Genomic DNA, 14,276 nt, shown 5'->3' on the forward strand with positions numbered 1-14,276 from the left:
CCTCAATGTCCTTAGGTGCCATCAAAGCCTCCAGTAAGGCGATGGCAGAACTTCCCAGCACTGTGAGAAGTTAGTCTCAGTAAGCACTTGGGGCAGTAAGCACTCGGGGACACCACGTCTGAGAAAGACGCTCCCACTCCTTCTGCAGGGGGGGCCACTGTTAACATCCCCAAAAAGAGCTCATCAGAATGGTGTGCACTGTGAGAGTTGGGTGGGGCTTAGGGTTGCCACCCGTCCTGTATAACACAGGATTGTCTCATATTTCAAAGTAAAATGCTATGTCCTGTATTGCAGTTTGTACTGTATTCCACATATTTCTGCTATGCTGCTGCTGCTGCTGCTGCTGCTCTCTCTGTCTCTTTGCCAAGTTATGGATCCTCTCCAAATGTCCCCCTCTGCTCCTACATAGAAGACATTGCTGGCTTGGTTGGAGAAAAAGCCTCTCGCTTTTCCTTTTCCTTTTCCCTTCTCACTCCCTCTCCTCAAGGAGGAGCAAACCAGGGCAAGGCTTTCATGCTGCTGCTTCCAGTTCCCTGCAGCCTGGGCTGGGTGCTGCAGCCTGGGAGCGCTGGGCCCCGTCCCTCAGAGAGGAACAGGCTCTGGGTCTCTAGAAACAAGCGCTTTTGTGCAGGTGTAGCCCAGAAGTTATCCGCATGACATTTGAGAGAGGAGGAGGGGGCCCCATAGCTGTCAACCTCTGGATTTGAAGATAAGGAATCCTATGGGGCTGTCGGGGGAAGAGTAGCTCCCCACAAGGTTTTACCCATCCCCTACCCCTCCGCCCCATCTTTTCTCTTTTTTTTCAGAAATCTAACATGTGGAACAAAGTTCACACCATCATTAGAAGATCCCCCTCCCCCCGCTGTTTATTTTGCTGTGGCCTGCATGTATTGTGTGCAAGATCAGATGGGCTGGGCTGTTTGAGTTTGGGGTTTGTTTTTGTTTCACTGCAGGGGGTGTGTTGCTTTTTTGTATTTTTCTTTTGGATATTGTGATTTATGTGGACATTGTTCAGTTTGGTTGCATATATTTTGATGTTTTATTTATTGCTAATGAGTAGTCCTTTCGTTATGCTGCAATTACGCATTTTTTCATGTTGTAAGCCGCCTTGAGCATGGTTTGAACTGTGGAAAGGCGGCAGACAAAGAAAAGTATGTACATATGCATGTATGTGGCGGTTCACAATAACACTGCGTCAGAGGGTGAAATGGGCTGGCCACGGCTTCTCAATAAACCAGCCTCAGCAAAAACCGTTTAAGGCGCCATTGCGCGCTTCCTCGACCCGCCAACTTCCGCCATCCCGTTTATCTGGCGAGAGCGAGATGCATGCTGGGAGTTGCAGTTTATGCGGAAGGACTACTGTGGCGCATGCGCCGACAAAGAAACCCTACCAAGAGGTCGCTGTGCGCACTAGACAGGTGAGTAACTGCAGTTGCCGCAGCGGCCAAGTGGGGATCCGGGGCGGAGGCGGCCGCGCCCGGACTGGTTGCCTGGTGAAGGCAAAGGAGCCAGAAGCCTTTTGTCTCGGGCGGGGCTTCCCTCCAAGCGAGGCTCCTCTTCCGCAGGCGCTCCCTGGTGCTGCGCGCAGGTTTCGGGACCTCCAGTTCGGCTGTCCCTCGTGCAGCGCCCGCCTGGTTTGCCGGCGCTTCGCCTGCTGCCTTGAGAACCGCCGCTTTCGCTTTCCTTTCGCTGCAGAGCGAGATCAGGGGAAACAGCAGCGACACCGCGGGGCTGTTCTTGTGAGCGCCGCCGCTACTCAGCCAGCGTGCAACATGGAGAGCACGCCGCCCCGACCCCGACCCTTTCCTACAGCAGGGATGCGTGTTTCGTAGAATAAAACTCGAAGCAGGAAGTCTCTGCTCCCCTCGGCCACTCGCTCTCCACTTTTCATATCTCTACGGGCGCGCGCACCTGCTGCTGCCGCACTGCCTCCTGGGAGCTGTAGTCGGACTGGCCGGGCGGGGGGGGGAGCAACCTCCAGCAGCAGCTTGTGCGGAATCCTCCTCCTTTTGGGGGGTCTCCAGGGGGAGGGCTGGAGGCGGGGGTCGGAGGCAGCAGGGGCAATGCCTTGTTTTCTTGCCTTTCCTCCGAGGAGCTCGAGGCGGCGTATCTCGTTCTCCCCCATGCTTGATCCTCACAGCAGCCCTGCGGGTTAGGCTAGGGGTCAGCAAGCGTTTTCAGCAGGGGGCCAGTCCGCTGTCCCTCAGACCTTGTGGGGGGCCGGACTTTTTTTTGGGGGGGGGAGAATAAATTCCTATGCCTCACAAATAACCCAGAGATGCATTTTAAATAAAACCACGCATTCTACTCATGTAAAAACATGCTGATTCCCAGACCATCCGCAGGTGGGATTGAGAAGGCGATTGTGCTGGATCCGGCCCCCGGGCCTTAGTTTGCCTACCCATGGGTTAGGCCAAGAGGGAGCAAGTGGCCAGCTGGCCCTAGGTCACCCTGGGAACTTCATGGCTGAATGGAGATTGACCCATAGAATCAAAATGGTAGAGTTGGGATGAGGGACATCTAGTCCAGCCCCCTGGAGTGCAGGTCTCTATACCAATGCTCCTAGTCGCTGCGCCACACTGGCTCTCGGATACGGTTTTAGCCATCAGCCTCCGTGTTCTTTGCCCCAATTCCGTGTGAACTGCCACTGTTGAAAAGTATTTGTATTCAAGGTATTTGAAGAGGCATATTCAGCAGGGCTCCCTTTCCTTGGCCCTCAGCAGCTGGACTCAACAGATATCTCACTGCCTCTCAAATGTGGTGTTGTGCCTCCTGAGCAGCTCCCTTCCCCACAAAGGGGAATTGCATTGCAGGATTTCCTAGTGGCTGCTCTTCCTCCACCTGTGCCCCTTGGGCTGCTTTCTCTGAGCCTGCTTTCTCCACCTCCCTGCAGGTGTGGATGCTGGGCCAGCTGCAAATACCCCTTCTGGTGGGTCTCAAGCCAAGCTGGCCACAGCTGGGGAGCCACCACTGGAAGAAGTTAGGGTCCAGGTGTGTGTCCCACCTGAGCGGGGCCATGAGGCTGGTCCAGTTCCATCCTAAGGAGTCTGCGGCAGAGCCCCGGATCGGGCTGGAGAAGGATGGAGGGGATGTGGTGGACCTGAACGCCTTTGACGCCTCTCTGCCCAGCAACATGCGTGCCTTCTTGGAAGGAGGAGATGCAGCCCTTGCTGTTGCTAAAAGGTACCTAGAGGTCTTCAGGGTTATAAAAGGACCTGCTGGCTGGTGGAGGGAGGAAGCCAAGAGGAGCAAGATCTGGGTCATTGGAGCTGGGGGGGGGGGGAGGGTGGTGGTGGTGGTGGTAGTGGTGGAGGAGGTGGAGGTGGAGAGCTTTCAGAACAAGTGGAATGGGATAGGGCCAAGCAGGGTGGCTTTGTGAAGGGTTCACTGAAGCCTCCACACCAACGTTGGAGACCCTTAGACCCAGGCAACGCCCTCAGTGGCCTTGCTTCACACCCTCCGGCAGTGTTTTCACCTGCCTAGAAGGTGCCATTGTCTTGAAATGAACTCTGGTCATCGCTTGTGCTTGCCTGGGTGCAGGATTGGAAGGGGTGTGTGAGTGCATGCGGAAACTTTCTCAGTGTACAAAAGTTGCATTTTTATTCATAGAATCATAGAGTTGGAAGAGACCACAAGGGCCATCCAGTCCAACCCCCTGCCAAGCGGCACTCACTTTTGCTGCTGGCCCCATTTGCGACTGGCAGGTGGCTCCCCAAGGTTGTTGAGAAGGGAATGTGGTCCTGAGGCAGAAAAAGCCCCCCCCCGCCCCCCCCCGCTGTAAAAACACGGCCCATGCCCAGGGTCTTAAGAGTAGTTAGTATCTAGCAACTGGGTTGCTGTATCTACCTGAGACAAAGAATGAGATGGTTCCCCCATCTTTCAGGCCTCGGAGCTGACTGGGCTGGTGCCTCCTGTTTCAATCCTGGCAACAGGGCAGTGTGTCCTGTACTACACCTGAGGAAAGTAGGCTAGCTATGGGGTGCAGGCAGGCTGCACGGCACACACAACTTTGGGGTTGCCAGCATGACACCCATGGGCGCATTGGCACCCTTGGGGTCTTCTCCTGGCACCCACAAAGCCTCTGATTCTCTCCCCTCCCCCTTGGTTGTGAGGTGGTGTTTATATTTTTCTCCCTTTGGTATGTAGAGCTGAAGGAAGAGCAACCTTTTCCCACTTCTGCTTTCAGCTCTATGTGCTTTTCAAGGCTCAGATTAAATCTGCTGGATCCAACTTTTACCCAGATCCCTGTGGAGGCACACACACTTTCTCTTTCTCCGAGAAGTGTGCAAGGGTGTTGGGGACGGAACAGAGAGAGTGGTATCCATAGCATTTACTTAGAAATCCAAATCTGCTCACAGACATAAAAAGGTTGGCAAGCCATCTAACAGGAGGTTACAGCCACTGGGTTGAGGAGGAATAACTAGCAGGGCTGTCGGCCACCAGCAGAGTGATCATCTCCTCACTCTGCCTAACGGTAGGGGTGGCTAGTCTGTGAAGCAGGCTTGCCAGGCTTTGGAAACAACAAATGAGATTTCAAAACCTTGCAATGAAGAAGCTACAGCAAGCTCTCTCTCTCGCTCTCTCGCTCTCTTGCTCTCTTGCTCTCTCTGCCACCTTGCCTGACACTGTCTGGGGTCCCCACTTGAGATGCCTCTGACTCCATCCTCTGCCCACAGAGCGCAGGAGTCTGGCCAGCATGTCCTTCCGCGATCCAAGGTGACCCTGTTGGCTCCTGTCACGAACCCAGACAAGGTGATCTGTGTTGGGATGAACTATGTGGATCATTGCCTGGAGCAGAATGTCAAGATCCCCAAGGAGCCCATAATCTTCAGCAAGTTCAGCAGCTCCATCGTGGGTCCCTACGACGACATCATCCACCCAGCAGAGAGCGAAGTAAATGGGGCTGGGTTTTCCAAGAATATCTGGGGACCCAAGGTTGAGGAATACTGCAGTAACCCTTCCTTAGCCTAGAATCCTGATGGGTTAAGAACATAAGAGCCTGCTACATCAGGCCAAAGGGTACTCATCTAGTCCATCATGCTGCTCTCACTGTGGCCAGCCACATGTCTGTGCGAAGCCCACAAGCAGGACCCGACTGCAAGACTGCTCTCCCCTCTGTTGTTTCTGATGTCCAGCTGTGGAGGCAGAGCATAGCCATCGTGGCAGGTAGCCTTTGATAGAAGAGGCCAATGGCTAGATCAGGCCAATGGCTCCTCTTTAGTCCACCATCCTGGTCTTACAGTGGCCAGACATGAGCCCATGGGAAGCACACAAGCTTTGTGGTGTCCTAGTTTCAATAAGAGGGTGGCTTGCACAAGAGAAGGTATGGGGAGCCAGCATGGGACTTGTGGCCCCAGTGCTACCAGTTGCGCCACAAGAAGAGCTTGGCTGCTGGATCAAACCAAATACCCACCTAGTCCAGCATCATTTTCTCACATTGCCCAGCCAGATGCCTCTGGGAAGCTTGCAAGCAGGACCTGAGGACCATGGCAGCACTTTCCCCATGGGCAATTCCCACCAACTCTGATAAATGCCATGGGTGGCCTCCTGAAGGCAGCATGGAACATGGGGAGAATAGTCCAAGTCAGGTTCCTGTGTTTCTCTCCCTGCTGGCCTTGCTAGCCCAGCACTGATCTACCAGGTGCCAAGACTGACCTTGCCTGTTCCCTCTTCTAGCAAGTGGACTGGGAGGCGGAGCTGGCCTTCATCATTGGGAAGAAAGGAAAACACATCCAGGTAAGCCAGGTGTCGGCAGGTTGCACCACATTGGGACCTGTGGTTTTGTTTTGATCTTATAGCTTGCCCTTTCCCGGGTGTCCAGGGCAGGGAGCTGCAGAGTTAACACTGCACTGCAGGTCTACACATATCTACTCAGAAGTAAGTTCCATTGTTTTCTGTGGCATAGCCAAATAAGTGGGTGCAGGATTGTAGCTTAAAATGGCTGTGTTGTCAGTATCTAGTACCATCCATGACAAAATTTGGGACTATGTCCTGGGCATCCAGTTCTTTCCTGCCATTTAAAATTTAGCACAACATGATAGTACATCAATCAAAACACCACAGTTCTATAAAGCAACTGGTCTTGCAATGTGAAAGGAATTTCATAAATTGGGACTGAAGCACCACCATTAAAACTAACACAATAAACACTACGTCTGAATGCAACCCTAGATTACATCCCAGGAATTTCCAAAGATTCATTCAGTGGTATTTATTAGTTTAGTATTACATTTATATCCAACCTTTCCTCCAAGGAGCTCAAGGTGGTGTGCACGGGTCTCCTCATTTTATTCTTCTGCATATGATAACGAGGTTTGATGTGTAAAATATTGTTAAGCACAGGGGAGAGTGAAGAAAGAGTAGAAAAGGAATATACCAGTGCAGAAGTGGGGAGGAGGAGAATAAAGCCATGCCATTAGCAAACACAAAATAGCCTGTTAGTTCCCATGGCAACATCGCTTGAAATTTACCTAATATAGGAAGTGCCCATTAACCTTTTTTTTCTCCAGCTCCCAGTTTCACAGCAATATTGTTGCATCTTGCTTCTCTCCTCCAGGAGTCAGATGCAATGAGCCATGTAGCCGGGTTCACCGTTGCCCATGATGTGAGTGCCAGAGACTGGCAGATGCAGAAAAATGGAAAGCAGTGGCTTCTGGGGAAGACCTTTGACACCTTCTGCCCCCTGGGACCAGCCCTTGTCACCAAGGATTCCATCTCAGGTTTGGAACCGGCAATGACAGCGCCCCCTTTTTCTTTTTGCCTCCAGGTTTTGAGGCGAGGACAAGCCTGTCTCAGGATCCCTTCCCAGCTGCTCTAGAGTAAATTTTGCATCTCCTAGAACCCTCTTGGGCAACCTGTGGGTCACCTGAGGACCACTAAGGCTCTCTGACCAAGCTCTGTCCTCTTCCTTCTGCTCCAATCACTGTTGCTCCTGCCTGCCTTGATTTCTTGGCCTGCCGTACTGTTCATGGTGTATCCATCTGTGCAGAGATGCATTTTTTTGGTTTGAGGTTGCAGAAATGTAATGTCCTTACAATAGAAGTACAGATAGGGAAACACCCAGGGCCGTATGTGCACCCATAGTCTGAATAAGTCATCAGTTGTGCTGACTCAACTGCACTGATTTTTTTAAAAATTGCTGCAGTACTGCAGTGGAGGTGGGTCAAGTGGGCATCACAGATGCCTCTAGTCAGCAAGGACAAGCCTCCGGGGAGCTGCAGAGCCTGCTGTTTCTTGGGCATCCATGCTCATTTGTTTGCACTAAGCATGCCCAGGGGTTCCACAGTATTGCTTGTTGAGCATACATCCTGATACGTTCACACTGAGGTGGTGCAACATTGCTGGCCAGCGGTGCTTCTCCTGCGCTTTCCAGTGCAGTTAGAAAAGGGGCAGGAAGGCTTAGCCTTGTATCTATGCTTCCTGCTTGTTTTTGTATTTCTGTACATTCTTTTATTCTCAATAAAATTGTATAAAACTTTTTTTTTAAAAAAAGAAGAAGTGATGGGATGATTGCATTGCAAAGTGCAGGATAATAACCAAATTTTGTGTGAATAAACAGCCCATTTAAAAAAAAAAAAACCTCTGTGGTACTGTCCCAGGCTACTGATCTCTTGCCTCTTTGTAAGGGCAGTTTTCCACATTGCCTCACTCCAGCAAGAACAGTCTGTGAGTCTCAGCAGCTTCCCGGGCCTCTGGATGCACAGCCCAACCTATGATGACCATCTGGCAGGTTTGTTAGCTGGATGCATCTCTTTGATGTAAAGGGGATGCTGCCATGGGAACACACATCTGGACCTACCGGACTGCAGCTGGATTGCAGCCAGAGGTTTCTAAAGTGTTTGCAGTAAAGTCTGTGCAGTTACGATGTACATTAATAACACTATTAAGTGCCCCGGGGACCCAGTAGTTGAACGGATAAGACTGCAGGGTTCCATCGTTCTTTCCTGATTTTAGCACAGAATACTTTTGTTAGAGCAAATCCATAAGGGCCTTATGAGGAAGTGGCTGCAGCTCAGTGGTAGAGCATCTGCTTTGCATGCAGAAGGTCCCAGGTTCAGTCCTCAACATCTCTAGGTAAGGGTGGGATTGCTCCCATCTGAACTCCTGGAGAGTCCCTGTTGGTCAGGATAGACAGTACTAAGCTAGGTGGACTTAGGGAAACTTCTGTGGGATAGCTCACGTCGGTAGAGCATGAGACTCTCAATTACAGGGTCATGGTGTTCGAGCCCCACTCTGGGGTTAAAGATTCTTGCGTTGCAGGGAGTGGGACTAGGTGACCCCTGTGGTTCCTGCCAACTCTGCAATTCTGTGATTCCTGTGTTTCCAGAAGGATGCCCCATTTTAATAAGTGCTGTACCTTCTCTTTTGTGTGTGATTTCATGTTGCTCTCTGCAGACCCCCACAACCTGGGCATCCGCTGCCGAGTGAATGGGGAGCTTGTCCAGAACAGCAGCACCAGCCAGTTGATATTCAAGACGGAGGCCCTTGTTGCATGGGTTTCCAAGTAGGTGCTCTCCATGACCCCCGTCTCCTCCTCAACTACTGTTGTCTATGCTCTGGTAACCTCGAGGTTAGATTACTGAAATGCGTTATATGTAGGGCGGCCTCTGGCGACAGTTCAGAAACTTCAGCTGGTGTAGAATTCAGCAGCTGGGTTGCTCACTGGGGCAATACAGTGTGAGTCTATTACATCAATCCTAGCTACCAATTCGTTTCCAGGCCTAATTCAAAGTGCTGACTTTGACCCATAGCGCCTTAAATGGCTCAGGACCACCTCAAGGACCGCCTTTCTCCCTATGAACCTACCCAGACCCTGCATTCATCCTCCGAGGCCCTTCTTCGCGTGCCTCCTCCGAAAGAGGTCTGGAGGGTGGCAACACGAGAACGGACCTTTTCTGCAGTGGCCCCCTGCCTGTGGAATGTTCTCCCCAGGGCAGTTCGCCTGGTGCCTTCACTATACACCTTTGGGCATCGGGCAGAAATGTTTCTTTAACTAGGCCTTTGGCTGATTGACAACCAATGTCATTTTAAATGTGTTATGGGATGGGGAGGGGTGGTTATTGGTTTGTTTTGTTGTTATATTTGTTCTTATGTATTTTCTGTTTTTATCCGGTATTTTATGTTGTGAACTGCCCTGAGATCTACAGATGGTATACGGTACCAAATTAATTACTGTATTTTTTCGTCTATAAGAATATATTTCCCCCCCTATTTTTTCCAAGTTTAAAATTGGGGGTCATCCTATACACGGATAGTGCATATGGGGGATTTCTTTACAGTGGTGCCTCGCTTAACGAATGCCCTGCTTAACGAAATTTCCACTTAATGAAAGTTTTTTCTAGCGGAGGTTGCCTCGCTAGACGAATTCGTTTTACAAAAAATTCATCTAGCGAATCACGGTTTCCCATAGGAATGCATTGAAATTCAATTAATGCGTTCCTATGGGCAAAAAAAAAATTCAAAAAAATTCAATGCATTCCTATGGGATTCGCTAGATGAATTTTTCGTTATAAGAAAAGACCCGTGGAACGAATTAAATTCGTCTAGCGAGGCACCACTGTATTTGGAGTTCCAAAAAATAGGGGTCATGTTATACACGGTGTGTGTGTGTGTTATACATGGAAAAATACAGTAAGTATGCCTTCAGTATCCCTAGAGCGTCTCCAACCTCTTCTCCCCCCCCCCAATTGTTGAGCCTGGACACTGAGGTCCACCTCCGAGGATCTTCTGGCAGCTCCCTCATTGTGAAAAGTGAAGTTCTGGGGAACCAGGCAGAGGGCCTTCTCAGCAGTGGCACCTTCCCTGTGGAATGCCCTCCCATCAGATGTCAAGATAAGGAACTATACAACGTTTAGAAGATATCTGAAGGCAGCCTTGTATCAGGAACTTTTTAATGTTTTTGACGTTTTAGTATGTTTTTATATGTGCTGGAAGCCACCCAGATGGGTGGAGTATAAAAATTTAATTTTTAATAATAAATCTTGCTCTGGCCTGTTTTTGGCAGGTTTGTCACCCTGTACCCAGGAGACGTCTTCCTCACGGGGACTCCCCCGGGTGTTGGAGTTTTCCGGAAGCCCCCCATCTTTCTGAAGGTGAGCCCTGTTCCCAATTAATTTGTAGGCTCTGCCAGCATCTTCCCTTGTTTGAACTCTTTTGATTGGAGGATTGGCAGGGCTGCTCATTTTCCCTTTGTAGCATTTTGGCATTCTGAACAAGGCAGCGGCTCTGAGGTCATCCCATAAAGCCAATAGACTCACCCTTCAGTCCTATGGCCTCTGGCTGGGCATTGCAAGGGCCACAGGAAGGCACCAGATCTTCATCTCTGAGGGCCAAGAGACGTTTGACCTTGGAGGGGCAGACCCCTCTGCCACCATGGGATCCCCCACCCCTGTGCATTGTTTGGGGAGCAGATGCCTGCACCGTGGGGCATAATGCTTCTCAAGGGGTGGATCCAGCCCCTCCTGTTCTCTCAACGCTGGTGAGGAAACTCAGTTGTATGTTGGAAGATTCAGCACAAACAAAATAATGTCCTCCTTTGCACAGTGCGGAGTTAAATGATGGGACTCACTCCCGCAAGAGGCAGTGACGGCCAACAATTTATGGAGGATAAGGCTATCAAGGGCTAGTGGCCATGACGGCTATGTTCTGTGCCCACTGTTAGAAAAAGGTTGTCTCTATGCCAGTTAGTTGGACACACAAGTGGGGTGAGTGCTGCTGTTGCACTCGGGTCCTATGAGGACAGGATGCTCGACTAGATGGGGCCCCTTTGGGGTGTAGTGGGGGTAGTGAATTCCCCCCTTATTCTCAGTGAAAGGGAAATAACTGTAGTGCAGGTGGGGCTGGGGCAGGAGTGGATGCAAAGCTCATCTGCCTCCACTTGTGCCGTGCTGGCAAGAGCCCAACTTTGCCCTCCCACCCTTAACAAAATAATGTTAATGTTAGGGTAGAGCAGGCATCCCCAAACTTCGGCCCTCCAGATGTTTTGGACTACAATTCCCATCTTCCCCGACCACTGGTCCTGTTAGCTAGGGATCATGGGAGTTGTAGGCCAAAACATCTGGAGGGCCGCAGTTTGGGGATGCCTGGGGTAGAGCATCTCTACCCTACAGATGCTCTATTAGCAATTGGCAACAGCATTTAGCATTTAGGGAGGACAGTCAAAAGCCCCTGTTAAGGGCTGAACACCCAAATACTTTGTGGTTGTTTTTTTTGTAATTTGCACTTACAACTGCATGTTTATGATACATAAACATGCATTTAGATTTGTAAAAAAAGGGGGGAACATAAGCTTTGGAGATGGGGTGCTGCACAAGCTGGAAGTCTTCTATTGTCTCCTGTGTCAGTGTTACATTATTATTGCAACTTAATGTAGGAGCTGCTGTAATTCTGTTGTACCACAGAGGGGAGATGAAGTGCAGTGTGAGATCGATGAGTTGGGAACTATCCGAAACAAGGTGGCGTGATGGCATCCTGCTGCATCCATTCCGGTCCCCTGGCTCTGCACAGCTGCAACTGCTCTACTTGAGTCTCCTAACCAAATCCAATCATGAGTAGAGATTAAGGGATTTCTGGAATTAAGGGAACGGGGATGAGACTTCCCAGGAGTCACAAGAAGACGGAGCCTGAAAAACTGGTTCAACAGCACTGCAATTCCTGGGCACCATCTCAATGAAGAGACATGAAGGTGAGCCTGAGTCTTGCCTTTCCTCTGCCAACCAGAAGTAAGAGGGAGGTCATTCATCGTCTCTGGTACAAAACAGGCTACAGTGGGTGGGTTTCCCCTTTGTATTACAGAACTCTCTAGATTGTTCACTTACAATAAAGCAGCTACAGTACTATCAAACTAATTGGGGGTTTGAATTAACTAGACATACAACTTTTTTTTACAGCACGGAATTTTGATTCATGGGCCACAGGTTGAAATATCTCACAAAGGGCCTGGAGGTGTTTGACCAATAGCTGTGCAAGGAAGGGTCCCTTCTTCACAAGTAGATATACGGTAGCTATTCTGTGCTCGGTATGGTTCTGGCAGAGGGTTCCCAGCTACGAGGGGGACAGGGAAGTCTGAGGAAGACTTGCTGTATAGTCCTTGGAATACCTAAAGTTTGGTAACTCTTGGTAATCACATCTGAATACCGGCAATTTCAAATGCATAGCAATAGATATTTCCCTATTTTGTCAACCTTCACTAGCATATGTCCAAAACAACATTTAAGTTACTAGCAACATGCACTGGTGGTGTGCTTTGCATGCAGAAGGTTCAATCCCCAGCACCTCCGACTAGAACTAGAAGAAACCTTTGTCTGAAATTCTGGAGAGTTGCTGCCAAAGAGTGTAGTCTTCCTGAGCGAGACAGACCAACAGTCTGACTTGGTACAAGGCAGTTTCCTGTTCCTAATAAAAAAGTCTCTCTCTGCCAATTGATACTATCTTTGGGCCAGCATATACAAACAGGGGCCACTAAAATGTGTGATTTCCCAGATGTTCTTCATCCCCAAACTGGCTCTCACCTTGTTGCTGAGCTACAACTCCTGTCAGATACAGCAAGCATGGACTATGGCCAGAGATGATAAGAGTTGTAGTTCAGCAACATCAGGATGGCCAAAGGCTGCAAACACCTTTTACTAACTACCTTACTACCTGACAATGCTCTTTGCCTTGTCTGAAGCTCCACGTTGATGGTTTTTTAAAGGAGTAGTATTTCAACCATACTTTTGGACACGATAACACTCCCTCCCCCCAAGGGTATATTTTTGCAGGTTTTCTTGTAAGCAGGTTTCAACAGTGTATTCCAGGCATCCCCAAACTTCTGCCCTCCAGATGTTTTGGACTACAATTCCCATCTTCCCCGATCACTGGTCCTGTTAGCTAGGGATCATGGGAGTTGTAGGCCAAAACATCTGGAGGGCCGCAGTTTGGGGATGCCTGGTGTATTCAGTGCATTCATGGATGTAAACAGTTGTTTAGCTATGCACACTAAGGAGAAGCCTTCTCTAACCTGCTTTTGTTGAATGCAAGAGATAATGGGAGTTGTAGTCCAAAATACCTTAGGGGCACCAGGTTGGGGAAGGACAGAGCAGGCACAGTTAAAAATGCAGTCAGAAAATATTGTTTATTACTTTCAAAGTCAGCAACAATTGCTCCCAGGGGTGGGGTACAATAAACACAAAATCATACGAACTACACTCATAATGTTTAACTACAAATGGATTTTAGTTCTTTACTAATTGGCCTCAACACTGGCTCACTGAAGTCCTGACATGAAAGGCAACTTTTCAACTGGGATTTCAAAAGGGTCACACACCTGTGAGAAGACAACTTTCAAAATAAAGTTAGAAGGCAGTGGCAAGTTTTAGTTATACCCCACTCCAACATATACACCTAGGAAGCAAAAACTACACTTCCTGGATACCATACAAGGCCCCTTGGAGACACTAGCTGTAGATAAACTGCTGGATAAATTTCTCCAGCTTCTCTTGGTTCTCTTTGGCACAGAAGGTCTCGGAGAGATGGAGAATGGGCTCCCCTTGACCTGCTGCTTCTCTCAGCACCTAGAGTGGAAATTAAAAGAGGGGGAATTTAGCAATCCCATACCCCAATGAAGGCAGATGCAACAAGGGCTGTGGGGGGGGGGGGGGCTCTATGCCCTCAGCCTCTGCCTGAGAGTGCCAAGCCAACACTGGATGTACATGCGCAGGGGATACATAGATATACATACATCATATCCTCAGTAATCTGGCAAAGGAGAAATCAATGCTAGACTCCACTGGATTTGAAAACACACAAAAAAAATTCACTCAAACTCTGTAGGGGGAGTGGCTGCAAAAGTATACAGCGCTTTGGCCACATAGCTGTATAGCAAAGAGTCGCCCATTCAACTGCCTGCATTTGGCGAGATGGAACACCAGGAGTGAGGGTAGCAACAGAGGCATGCAAAATCACTCGGGTGGAATTTGAACATGGCCTCCCAATCAGTAGACCATTGTTGGGTGGGATCCAGGACAAGCAGGACCTGAAACCCTGGGGGAGTATAAAAAGCAGCACAAAGAGATAAACAACCCACATTTTTTTGTACTGTAACCATAGGGGCTAGGAAACTGCTTTTGCTTCTTAAATAAACCAACACTTCCGAGACGCTCAAGATGAAATACAGGTGGTGAAATTATCTCAGATTAAGAACTGAATTTGCAGAATCAGGAACACCTGAAAATGGATTGTGAAGGGCATGAAAAGGGAGAATCTGGAATGCGATCAAAGTCTTCGCACATTGGAGGGGC

The 14,276-nt window shown here is 49.4% G+C and overlaps 2 protein-coding genes across 5 annotated transcripts in view; one reads left to right on the top strand and one right to left on the bottom strand.

The window, feature by feature from the left end:
* The first annotated feature begins 526 nt into the window (after window positions 1-526).
* On the top strand, window positions 527-11,846 carry LOC118087238 (oxaloacetate tautomerase fahd2, mitochondrial). 4 transcript variants are annotated; one of them, XM_035119698.3, is made up of 8 exons: window positions 527-1,418; window positions 2,894-3,183; window positions 4,677-4,893; window positions 5,677-5,736; window positions 6,557-6,719; window positions 8,395-8,503; window positions 10,004-10,091; window positions 11,372-11,846. In XM_035119698.3, the coding sequence occupies exons 1-8, from the start codon at window positions 1,170-1,172 to the stop codon at window positions 11,381-11,383; spliced, it is 1,188 nt and encodes a 395-aa protein (XP_034975589.1). In that variant the 5' UTR covers window positions 527-1,169; the 3' UTR covers window positions 11,384-11,846. The 4 variants fall into 4 exon arrangements, with proteins under 4 accessions (XP_034975589.1, XP_034975588.1, XP_088527562.1 ...); XM_035119697.3 differs by having other exon boundaries at window positions 11,400-11,846; XM_088671436.1 differs by lacking the exon at window positions 8,395-8,503.
* A 1,246-nt stretch (window positions 11,847-13,092) lies between these two features.
* Window positions 13,093-14,276, bottom strand: part of GPAT2 (glycerol-3-phosphate acyltransferase 2, mitochondrial) — an 86,540-nt gene continuing 85,356 nt past the window's right edge. The window contains exon 21 of the mRNA XM_088671431.1: window positions 13,093-13,550. Coding sequence (XP_088527557.1) covers window positions 13,434-13,550 — 117 coding nt within the window. The 3' untranslated portion in view covers window positions 13,093-13,433. The remainder of the gene's footprint in view (window positions 13,551-14,276) is intronic.

Source organism: Zootoca vivipara, chromosome 6 (assembly GCF_965207765.1).
Source record: "Zootoca vivipara chromosome 6, rZooViv2.hap1.1, whole genome shotgun sequence".
In the NCBI taxonomy this organism is placed as follows: domain Eukaryota; kingdom Metazoa; phylum Chordata; class Lepidosauria; order Squamata; family Lacertidae; genus Zootoca; species Zootoca vivipara.

Bases quoted from the DNA above. Each gene is read 5' to 3' on its own strand.
- LOC118087238 (XM_035119697.3), top strand. From the start codon at position 1,170: ATGTGGCGGTTCACAATAACACTGCGTCAGAGGGTGAAATGGGCTGGC. The intron at 6,720-8,394 runs GTTTGGAACCGG...TGCTCTCTGCAG, and splicing joins CACCAAGGATTCCATCTCAG to ACCCCCACAACCTGGGCATC. The intron at 10,092-11,399 runs GTGAGCCCTGTT...GTTGTACCACAG, and splicing joins AGCCCCCCATCTTTCTGAAG to AGGGGAGATGAAGTGCAGTG.